The sequence below is a fragment of the Lampetra planeri genome, chromosome 6 (genome assembly GCF_965212315.1).
Source record: "Lampetra planeri chromosome 6, kcLamPlan1.2.h2, whole genome shotgun sequence".
Classification (NCBI taxonomy): Eukaryota; Metazoa; Chordata; class Hyperoartia; order Petromyzontiformes; family Petromyzontidae; genus Lampetra; species Lampetra planeri.
This window is the reverse complement of record NC_136112.1, coordinates 5,482,042-5,493,879: the sequence shown is the minus strand read 5'-3', so window position 1 is coordinate 5,493,879 and position 11,838 is coordinate 5,482,042. Positions and strand designations below refer to the sequence as shown.

Here is an 11,838-nt window from a genome sequence, read left to right as displayed (position 1 = left end):
CAGTTTTCAAAAGCTTCAAACATCATTTGCTATGTTCTGTTTTGCACCAGTGCTGGTGAAAGCGCCTCTCTGCTTAGAGGGAGCTCTTAGAACCCATCCGGAGCCGACTCTTCAAATCTGGCCACGCATCTTGGAAGAGGTAGGAGTACCCACACTTTACCCTACCAAGATACACCCTACCAACTTGGCTGTTGGTGTATCTATTACTGGTCGGAACCTGCTGGTTACACCAGCCCACAGGGGATTATTGTGTCCGTCCGTCGTGCAGGGAGGGGTGGGGAGGGGAGGGTGGGGAGGGGAGGGTGGGGAGGGGCCCAGGTGGGGAGGGTGGGGCTGCGTGGGGGGTGGGAGGGGTGGGGCTGGGTGGGGAGGGGCTGGTCACCCCGTGGTGCCCTTATAAAACTCAACGTTTAACCTACTCACACCGGATTGTGCCCGCCCTCAGTCGGCCATATTTGCGGAATATACCACGCCGCCGTTGACCCAGGCCATTGACCGAGCAACCCAACGCTCCTACCAGCTCCCTCCGCAGGAATGTGTTACTACTGGGTAGACGAGAGGTCCATGGATTTAAGAAACTATCCCCGTTATTTGAGTTGCCGCGCCAGGAGATCGAACCGGCTACCTCTGGATTGCAAGTCCAGTGTGCTAATCTTTGCAACTTTTATGGTTTATCAGTCGATGGATGATGACCCTGGCAAGCTCACTTTCATCTCATATCGTTAAACAAACTTGGAAGACATCAACAAACAATGTAAACACAGGATCTAGTTATAGCAGGAGAGCTCCATTCAGGGATGTTTATCACCATATCCTCATGGATCATGTCCATTGTGGTGGACTGCAATTATTTCACAAAGTAATGATGAGCGTCATTGTGGTAAAAAAAATGCTAATTATTCATTGACTTTGGGCCCATATCTAATGCAGAGAGTCCTTGCCTATGAACACTGGAAATTTGCCATTATTGGTTTTAGCAAGCCTGACGAGACTTTGAACGTAAAAAAAAGATCTGGAGTTTGAATTGTATTTGAATTAATGCTGCTGAAAAAGTCACTCCCATAAGGCCGTTTGACTAATGGGATGTGCAAAAAAAGAAATGTATGTGGCGTGACAGATATAAGATAGGAGGCGTATCGCCCGCTTGTTTATTGTGTTACAATTTATTGCCATGATAGCCACGGGGCACATGGCTCCATATAATTATACAATTGTACGTAAGATGACGGTGGTTAAAATACGGAGTGAGGTTATTAAGAGTGGTGGTGTATAGTTGTGGTGACGGAGGGGTTGGGGTAAGCCCGGTCGTAGCTCGGGAGGGCAGGGGAGAAAAGATTATTTTTAACATAACTCTTTTTTTATTGGGTTTAACAAAAAGGCTTTCGCGACCAATATCATCCATAATAGAGGTTTTTTGGTTAAATCTTGTAAATATATAAATGTGTCGTTAAAACCCGCCACCACCCGACACAGCCAACTATTACTATTTTACCAGGCAAGCCCCACTGAGCTGTAGGACTCTTTTACAGGTAGGAACAACAGGTTCTACACTGCCCACCAGGGATTATTTGTCTGTCTGTCGTGCATATTTGTCTGTCGTGCACTTGTCTGTCTGTCGTGCATATTTGTCTGTCGTGCACGAATGCGCTGTCCAACCAAGTTCCGACCTGCCCACTCCGAAGGAACGTGTTTTTCAAAAGCGACCTGGCCACAAATGATGGCTCAACTAAGTGGCTTATCACGTGGACATGTATAGCAGCCAGATACTCTAAACGCGTGATGTTGATTCTAAATGTGGAGGGGGGAAACCCCTGGAGAAGCCTGAGAAAAAATGCACGGAGGGAGAGAGAGAAAGACACGCAAACTCCAAATCGACGGGAGGCGTTCTAAAGGAAGAACTGAAACAGGTCCGTGGAGATGATTGTTTTATATGCGGTGGGAGTTTGTTCAAGTTGAAGGGGGACAAGAATGAGAAAAGGGAACGACAGCGAGACTGGGCGCAGGGCGAGGGGGACACAGGGAGAGAGACAGTCGAGATCGGGAGCGTAAGAGGTCGGTGTGGGACAGAGAGAAGCGAGGTGAGGCAAGACCACGGCACTTCGTCTATTCAGTGTGGCCAGCGGTAAAGCCGAAAGACCCAAAGAATATCAGAATAGTTATTTACACCGGAAAAATCCGAGAAGCTGTAAAGCTCTTTTTTCACAGAGGGTCCCTGGTATAAACGTCTTCGGGTGGTTCGTCCGCCTTGATCCAAGCAAGACTGACTGCCGATGAGGCATTGAATGTGCAAACCGGCCTCGGGATTTGCTTGACCTGAACCAGTGCTGCTGAATAATTAGGGACATTTAAGGGGGAAAATTGTCTGCTTATTTATTTTGGCAGTGGTGGGGAGATCGGATTCCTACGGACAACCCCACGTTGGGCCGACTAGACATCTGTGAAACGACTGGACGTCTGTGACAAAGAGCTTTACAGCCCATTGGATTCCTCTAGAAAATAAAAAAAATTAAATTCCGAATCTGGGTCCTGCAAAGTAGAGAATCGATTACTGAATCCAGAAGCAATAGAGAATCGTGCGAATCGAGAGAATCGCCAACGTGGGGGTGGGTGGGGGTGATGATGGGGGGGAACGGGGGCGGGGTGGGGTTTGTCAACGCCCCGCTTTGGTCACCCCCCCCCCAACCTTCGCTGTCAATCACCGCCGCGTCCACCAATAGTAGGAGAGGGCCGAGTTGGCGATCCACCAATAGGAGGAGAGCGCCGAGTTGGCGATCCACCAATAGGAGAGTGTCGAGTTGGCGATCCGCCATCGATCGTCAAACACCCCCGCGGTTCTCAAAACGAAAGTCGCCCTGGGGGCACCAAACAACGCAGCTCGCGGAGCTGAGCGCCTCGCGTCAGCACTCTCTTTGCGCCCCCGGGGCAGAATTTAAATTGATAACAAAACAAAAAGTGTGACCTCCCCCCACCACCACCACTGCCCTCTCCCACGGCCGAGGCATCTCCGGTTGGGCTCGGCTCGCTGGGTCTGAACGGGGCCCCGAACCTCGGTCTCGATGTCGTCGTGGTCGAGATGTTTGCGAGCCCGCGCGTGCGTGTGCGGCCTTTGCCGTTTAGAACGCTGCCGTCGATGAAGTTCTAATCGGCTGCGTTGGTGTCTCTCGCTCATCGGGCCCCGCCGCGCGCGATGGCCTCAATACCCGCGGACCCCGAGAGCGGACAGGGGTCTCGGTGCGGGGCCCCGGGGTCAACGTCCCAGGGCCGCCGCCTCCCTCCCGAGGCCGCCACCCCGTCGCAGGTCGTCCCATCACGAGCCCTTCCACCATCGCAGGTGCCCGCGTCTTCCCACGGCGACGTATCCCGGGTGCCACCGTGGCAGAATCTTCCTTGCCACACGACAACGCCGCCGCCACCACCGCCGTCGTCGTCGTCTCTGGCTGATGGAGGGCCACAGATGTCTCCGCCGAGGAAGCGGCAACGCCTCGTGCACCTTTCTACCGAGGAGAAAGTGTCGAGAAGGTATGGAGAGAGGGGGGTCCCCTGGCACCTCTTCCTTGTGCGTGCCACGGTGTGGGCAGGAGGTGGTGTTGTGTGGTGGACGGGGGTAGAGGGCATTTAAGATGTTCTCGTTGGTTCTTTCGGTAAAGTCACGTAGAAGGGAAATAATAAACTGATCGAAATAAAACAATGAAATTCTCACGACGTGTCGATTGCAACACAAGCAATCATCATCAGGTGTGAAAACCACAGCAAAAAACAGCAAGAAAATGTTCTTGCTGTGGTTTTCACACATGATGATGATTACTTGTGTTGCAATCGAAACGTGAGAATTTTGGTTCATTTTTTTGCTTTGTTTTATTTGATTAATTCCCTTCTACGTGACTTTACCGAAAGAACCAAGAATATGAATCCCTGCAGTCACGAAAGCTTTAAATCGAAATGTTATAGTTTGTTCGCTTTTTTGTTTCACCTCTGGAAGTGGCTGCATTGGTATTTTTATATATGTCATAGAAGGCGCCTTTAATTTTGTCTTGTACCTCCTAGAATCACCCAGGAATGTCCTTAACGCTCGTGGCGTCACTCCACGGCGACCAGCCCCCCTCATTAATATTCATGAGCACGTGACGTCCTTCCATTCATAATAATTAGCGGGTGACGTCACTCCACATGGGGGGGGTGAGGCGCCTCCTCCCCCCTCCTCGGCGTCAACTCAACCCTCACTACAAAGGCAGAACCCTCACGTCACGCGATCTCCGTCACGCTGTTGAGACATCGAAGTAAAAAGGACGTCATGATGAACAAGGGATTATCACCTTAAAATGAAATAAATCTGTGTCACCACGCCCTTACAAATTGCACACGAATTGATGCAATGAATATATCACGTCGTGGTCTGCTTGGCGCTTGCAAGTTTCAGATTTACTGTAATACAACCCGTCCTTGGACGGGCAAAAGGCGTGTTCTATAGAAGCAAGACTGGGATTGCGTAAGGTTCGACGTTCAATTAAACTGCGTTTCTGTGCCTTCAGTGACGTGCGGTGCGAAATAAGTTCAACATACACGATTGATGAAATGGGCTGTGAAATCGTCAGACTAAGCTTCACAGGCGAAACTGGTTTTCAGGTGGCGGAAATCTGGGATTTCTATACTTTCGGCTCGTGATAGAGATGTAATGATGATCCCTGGGAAGTAGCTTATTGGGCCACCTGACAAATCAACAATGTTTGTAACCATTTTGGTCACAAATATTTAGTGCAACCGTTTACTAATGTCACGACTCAGCCTCTTTCCCAGAGCCCCATTAACTTCAGCTTCAATCGATGGAAACTAACTTGTCTTGAATGTATAACGCTGAATTGTTAAGATGGAATCTGTAAATAATGTTGAGAGAGAGAAAAAAAACCGCTTCCGAACAGGATCCTGTAGTTGGATTGGTAGCAAATGTGCTGATGTGCTTTGATGTGTGTGTGTCTGCCTCCGTGTTGGAGAGCGGTAGTGTAGTGGTAAGCGCGCTGCGCTACGAACCTGATAACCCGAGTTTGATTCCAGCTCACGACCAACACCAGTGACGATTATCTGAACCTGTTCTGGGTCTCCTCCCTGAGGTCGCCTCAGCCTCCAATTGAGTACCTGGTGCGGTGTGTAAACATCACCACTGGGGAGACAAAGGCGGCCGGGCGTGGTGCTGGCCACCCCACCCTCCTCGTGTACCGTGCCGGCCTTCATAGGTGGCTACTCGCTAACAGCACTTGCCCCAACAGTCTGGTCAAGCTATACGGGGGGGATCTTTGTCTTTCTCTTTGTGCTTGATAGGAAGCTGAAGAATCGTGTGGCAGCACAGTCTGCCCGGGATCGCAAGATGGCACTCATGTGCGACCTCGAGAAGAAAGCCGAGGAGTTGCGCGCAAAGGTACAAATTTTACAATAATTTTAACACGTTAGGCTTTCGCGACCAATATCCATAATAGAGGTTTTTGGGTTAGATCGCGTAAATTTACGTTACAATCATCATCATCACTATTCGTGGGCAGATGTCCACTGCACATTTCCGCATTCGTAAATGTTGCAAGCTCGAGATAATAGTTTTATAAACCATCACAATAATTTATTATGCACAAACTATCGCGCTAAGTGTGTTGTTGCTTTGATGCAACCTCTGGGGCTTGAAGCATCTTATTGTGTAGCGTTTAATCGGCTCGTGAAGACTTGTTAGAATTCCTATTGAAATCATCGCCCCATACTGGCTTTGGACATGTAACCTTGTCTGCTTACATTTTGGTATCTGAGTCACCCCATATCAGTTTAATATTTTTTTAGTAACTGTACTGTACTCTGATCAGTTTAAAAATAATCTGCCCGAGCCGACTTTCGTTACGTGAAATGCATTTTTTATGTTGACTTATGTTTGTGCGTTATTTTCGATTCGTCATGTGACCGTTGTTTTTCCTTTGTTTTATATTCGCATCATTTACTTTAATTCATTTGTTTTTCCTTTATCGTTTTGGTGACCCAGGAGGCCACACTTGCGAATCAGACTTTCTTCATGTTCAATCTTGATTTGAAGCTTTTGTGACTGCAGAAATCCATACTCTTTGATTCTTTCGGTAAAGTCACGTAGGTCGAAAAAAATAATAGATCACGACGTTTCGATCGCAACGCAAGCAATCGTCATTTTTCTTCCGCCTGATGACGATTGTTTGCGTTGCGATCGAAACGTCGTGACCTCTTCTTTTTTCTACCTACGTGACTTAACCGAAAGAACCAAAGAGTATATTTCTTCGTGTTCTCGCCTTGGGTTAACAAATCGAACTTGCCTGGCAGAATAATGTACCACTTGCAGGCTAAGTGCTCCCGCCTTGTACCGCACAAGTGATAGCTTCCACGAGGTGGGGTGCCCTAGACGTAAAGCACTCTTTGAGTTGCCGAGGCATTTTAAGTGCCATATCAAGGTTATTGCCAAGGTTTTAAACACGAAACCAGACTTTTAAGTATATATCATCAGCCACGGCCAATCCACTGCTGGATGAAGGCCTCTCCAAGCACTTGCACCGACACGCCTGTTCCATGTCCTCGGTGAACGCCCACTTGATTGCACTTCATTCCGTTTGGCTGCCACTGTTGCAATTCTTGACTGTCCATCCTTCTATGCAGATAATTTTATTATTTTCTGCCTTTGGAAAATGAGACCGTATCCTTAACGATGAAATATCTTTTTTTTTTCAGAATCGGTTACTGGTGGAGAAAAACCGGGCTCTGAAAGCGCAATCTCTGAACCTTGCCCATCAGAACCTGGAACTCCGGCGTAGACTCTCCAAGGACGTCTTCCAGGAACAGGAGGTGTGAATTTGTTCACGCTCCACACGGCAGTGTATTTGACACTTTAAAGGATTATTTAATACATAAATTTCCGTGCATTTTTGTTTGTTGCATCAGGCAGCGCAAGACAAGTGTTTGGACGACCACAGTGTGGTGGCCGGGTCCTCCGAGTCAGCAGTGCTCAGGGGAGCTGTACCTCAGCAGTGGGTGCTGACCCGGCCACCATCACAACTCGTCGTCCTCACTTGTGCGGTGCTGTCGACAGCTCTGCGCACCCCAAGGTAAAGCTCGTTGATTTATGTGGAGGTTCGCATAAATGTCCTCGAGCGGTTGTGTACCTTTGACAGCGTCGGTCTACTGTTGCATGAGGACCTCCCCGTGCAGTGCAGGCTATTTGACCATCATATAACAACAACCACCATTCGCCACTAAGTGGCGGTGACGTCACCACGACGCTTGTGCCAGGCCATGTGCACCTTGAGGTCACGTGAAGTGTCGAACGCCCGCTGGCAGGAGGTCACGGGGCAGACCCAGGTGCCACGGGTCGACTGACTGAGATGACCGAGATGACTGGCTGATGCACCACCTGTGCCCCCTACTGTGCCAACTTGCTGTGCTTTAGCCACCCGGGTGACCATCATACATACACATACGTACATGCATCACACTGCACCACGTGGGTATGGTCCGTGTCCGTTGATGAAGGTGTGGAGCATACATGTGCTGCCTACCAAGTAGCTCGCCAGCTTTATCCGTATAAATTTGTCTCGGCAGACATCCTTATTTAACAGCCCAATGCCTTTAGAAGGAGTTCAAATATTTTTCGTAAATACAGTGGTACCCAGGAGATCGAACTTAATTCGTTCCAGAAGGCCATTCGAACACCGATTTGTTCGAACACCGAATAAATTTTCCCCATAAGAATTGATGTAAATTATATTAATTGGTTCCAGACACAAGCAATCTCTCATAAAGCATTTTTACACTAAGTTTACAGTAATTACATGCATAAAAGCATACAAAAAAACAAGAAAATAAATAAATTGAATAAATATTTGTAATAAATGAAATAAATGAACCGTGAACTTCACTTTACCTGTAGTAAGGAGAGTTGATGGCTTTAGTGGACCGTGGTGAGGAGGAGGATGTGGTGGTGGTGTTATTGTTGGGAAGGGGAGTCCCCTTCCATAACGTCCGGTAACTGCCCTTCTGGGGTTCTTTCTCTTTTGTGCCTCTCTTCTGCCACTAACTGTGAGTCACTTGAGCTCTTTCTGACTAAGAACTTATCTAAAGAGGTTTGTTTCTGCCTCTGTTTTAGGCTGTTTCGAAAATGACACATTGCATTATCATTGGCTTATCACTACCACTAACCTTCTTAGGAGACATTGTGTATGGATGAACACCAAAAAACACTAAAATAAAGGAAATTAACGAAAAAGTTAAGGAATTATGTTTTGCGGGTCTGCACTGGGTGACAGCTACGTGTTAACTGAGCCTCTCACACGGCAAAACCTTTGTCTGGGCAAGCGTCATGCAAGCTGGCCATACGCGTCTCAGCCGTACAGGTTCTTTCAAGTCGCGATTGCCCGTTCGACCTCCGAATTTCGTTCGGTTTCCGGGGCAACAAATGTTTGGAAATGTCGTTCGAACACCGATTTGTTCGAGTTCTGGTGCGTTCGATCTCCGAGATTCTACTGTATAATTTAATGTATTGAAAGAAACACTTTTTTCATAAATTGTTGCTTTTAAATATGCTACAGTTATGTACACATTATTTTTACATCTCGTGTAGATTTTATATCGTCATGCAAGTTTATTCTTTGGAACACCCTAAACCGTGCTTAATCTCCTTTCCAGTGCGGTGATCTGTTTGGTCTCCTGGATGAGCTGGACATGGATCTGTTTGGAGATGTTGATACGTCTTTGGGCCAAGACACTGAAGATAATGCAAGAGGTTCATCTGGTAAAACAGAAGAAGAATATTCCATACCGACCACCTCATCTCCAGATATGGGGAGCACATCAGTTGAGCTGGACACCGATAATGATATGACATTGAACAATCTGCAAGTTGATGGTTTCATTCAATATCTGGAAGACGTGTCAAATCTCCAAGACCAATACTCAAGCCCGCATGCACTTGTGGGCTCTGAGGCCAAGCATTGTGTGAACTATGAGGGATCTTTAAAACAATTACAAGGGTCAAGTTCTTTCCAACTCGGAGACCAAGAAGTGCATTCCCATTTAATGGACAGTTTCTGTGGCTGTTTTGTTGCCAAAGAGAAAAATACGTCGAGTCTAACAAGACAAAATTGCTTCATCCAAGTAAATAGTTCTCAAATGTTCATTCACGATGACTATGACCTTGCTTTGGCCAAGCAAAATGTCAACATGCAGACCATGCTGCACACATTTTCTCCAAATAGCCCTGACTATGATGACAAACCAACTTGGAGTTCCGATTGTGGCTCCCAAGACACACAGCTGATTCCTAAAGTTTTGCTTAAAGACCCCAAGGTGCTTTTTGAGGTATTACTCGATGAATCATCCTCAGAAACATCACCTGACCATTTATTTTCTGAATCATTTAAATGCAACTCCGATGCCACTGGCTTAACTAAAATACCTTCCCAGCAGTACGAAGAAAATCTAATCGAAGACGTTCTTGAGGAGCTAGGGTTATCCAGTCCAGAACGTGGGCTTTCTGCTTCAATCGGGCCTGCATCTAAACTTCAAAAGTCGAATATTTCTTTAAGCAGAGAAACACTGTTTCCTCAGTCCACTGATATCGGCGGATACTCTTTTCATGATTCAATATCTCTCTCAACGGAGAGCTTCAATTCCTGGGAATAATATTTCGATTCTCTTCACGTGATTTAAATTGTGCAGAGATGGTAGGCGACAGTGTTGACATTGAACTGTTGTGGTTTGCAGCAAATTACTCTGGTGACATGTTAACACAGCTCCGATGTGTTTTCGGGTTGTACCGTGTTGCCCGACGTTTCGCTCCGCATGCTGGCAGTGTCTGCAGGAGTGGAATGGGGAGCAGCAGCTTATGTTTCTCCCTTGATTACACTGGTCAACACACTTTTTCTGGCATAAGGTATTCCAACGGTTTTAAGGTAATTTTGGGGTGCTGATTCCAAATCTGGCATCAGTTTTTTGTCTATCACATCAGGTTTTTGAGATCTCAAATATTGCATTTTCAATAAAAACTGCAGAAGAAAAATATTAAATAAATGTGGATATCTACATAAAATTATATTATAAACACACTATCCTAAAAATACAGCACCATCTTTTAACACTAAAGCAGTCACTAAGTGACAGAGTTAATTTCGGGTAAAATCAATGAAAATGGGGTATGCCGATAGCATAAAAATGATGTGATAGAGCAAATCTGAATCCAGATTTAGAATCCGCACCCTGAAATTAGTCTAAAACCGCTGCAAAAGTCCAGACCAGAAATTTTTTTTTGTTGACCAGTGTTATTCTACCTTCTCGCTGGACAGCACCGCTGCCTGAAAGGAATGTTTAATAAACACCAAGCTTGTGTTCCTGCTGCAGTTTTTATTGACTGTAATATTCACCTGGAAGTATGATTCATGAAATGCTTATTCTTTGTCAGATGTAATTATTTCAACAAGAACACCTTGATATTATTAACATGTTATATTGTTTTAAAGCTTTCGTCGCTGCAGGGATTCATATTCTTGGTTCTTTCGGTAAGTCACGCAGAAGGGAAACAAAATAATAATAAAAATATTGTTTTATATTTTTATTATTTCATTGTTTCGCTTCTACCTGACTTTACCCAAAGAACCAAGAATATGTTATATTGTGTATTTTTAGGAGCTTAGTAGCCAATGTGTTGCCTTGTTGGCACTTTTAAGTAAAAAATTGGAGAACTAATTTGGCTACTTTATTTTTTGTTATCAAAATATTGACTCTTTATAACCCCTTGAAATAGACTATCCTAAATTGCAAGAGGTCTCCAGGGTAAAATAAAATAAAAAGTTTGTATTTTATTAAAATGTGCTAGGGTTTTCGTTTTAAAAATGCATCGAATGTTCGCAGTTCTACTGTGTAGCTTACCGATGTGCTTTCAGACAGCACAATCCGTGTTTGCCAGAATGACCGATGTTTTGCACCTCGTGTTTGGGAACATCTCCAGGATCTGCAGTTCCCACGTAATGGTTAACGTATGACTTTCGGATACTATGCCGAACAACAACGCAATAAAGTATAGGAGCGCACTTTAAGTCCGATTTACCTTCGCAAACCCTTTTATTGTGAAAGTCATACAATGTATGTTTCTCCGTACATGAATTGGTTTTTGCATGATGTGCACGTGTTTCTGTTCTTCAATGAAATGTAATATTAAAGTGTAAAAACAGAATGCTTGGTGTGTGCTCTGTTGCTTCATTCTTTCCCATTTTTGCCCCCATGGACACGTTTGTCAGATCATCAAACTGACAGTTGCGATAAATAATTAATAAAGCCATTAGCTATTTCCCGTTGGGGATTTCCATTTCAGGCGAATTTGCATTCGCCAAGGTTAAGATTGTTGACAATCGTTAATTTATTTTCTTTTTCGTTCTGAATCGTGCCTCAAACTAGCCCAACTTGTAAAACTGGAATGCGTTGCACAAAAGCTGTACAAACACTCGTGTCTCTACATGCTCGCATTCAGCAAACGTTTCCATCTGGATTTCCCCACTCAATTGAATATTTTTTACGTGATTATGGATACGTGTGTAACGGCGTAACCTCTACACGTGCAACGAGATATGCAGAATAAAAAAAAGACCGAAATGTAATACAGCACTGCAGACATTTGTTTTTTTTTATATTCGCAGTGTGTGAATAGAATCCAGTTTTTGTTCTGGCAGCACGGTTTGCCTTGGGCTCATGCATTCACACGGATTGTTTTTCTTCTTTGAGCTTCACGAAGATTTCCACAGGCTGAGAACTTAAATGTAAAAAAAATAAAGCGTGCGCGGTGTATTGCTGGCAAATTCA

The 11,838-nt window shown here is 45.5% G+C and overlaps 1 protein-coding gene across 1 annotated transcript; it reads left to right on the top strand.

The window, feature by feature from the left end:
- The first annotated feature begins 2,982 nt into the window (after positions 1-2,982).
- XBP1 (X-box binding protein 1) lies at positions 2,983-11,215 on the top strand. The gene is made up of 5 exons (XM_078595355.1): positions 2,983-3,519; positions 5,314-5,410; positions 6,724-6,837; positions 6,934-7,097; positions 8,674-11,215. Exons 1-5 carry the CDS (start codon positions 3,188-3,190, stop codon positions 8,867-8,869), a joined length of 903 nt encoding a protein of 300 aa, XP_078451481.1. The 5' UTR covers positions 2,983-3,187; the 3' UTR covers positions 8,870-11,215.
- Positions 11,216-11,838: the final 623 nt, after the last annotated feature.

Coding starts and splice junctions, on each gene's coding strand:
- XBP1 (XM_078595355.1), top strand. CDS start 3,188: ATGGCCTCAATACCCGCGGACCCCGAGAGCGGACAGGGGTCTCGGTGC. Junction 3,520..5,313: donor GAGGAGAAAGTGTCGAGAAG/GTATGGAGAGAG, acceptor TGTGCTTGATAG/GAAGCTGAAGAATCGTGTGG. Junction 7,098..8,673: donor ACAGCTCTGCGCACCCCAAG/GTAAAGCTCGTT, acceptor TCTCCTTTCCAG/TGCGGTGATCTGTTTGGTCT.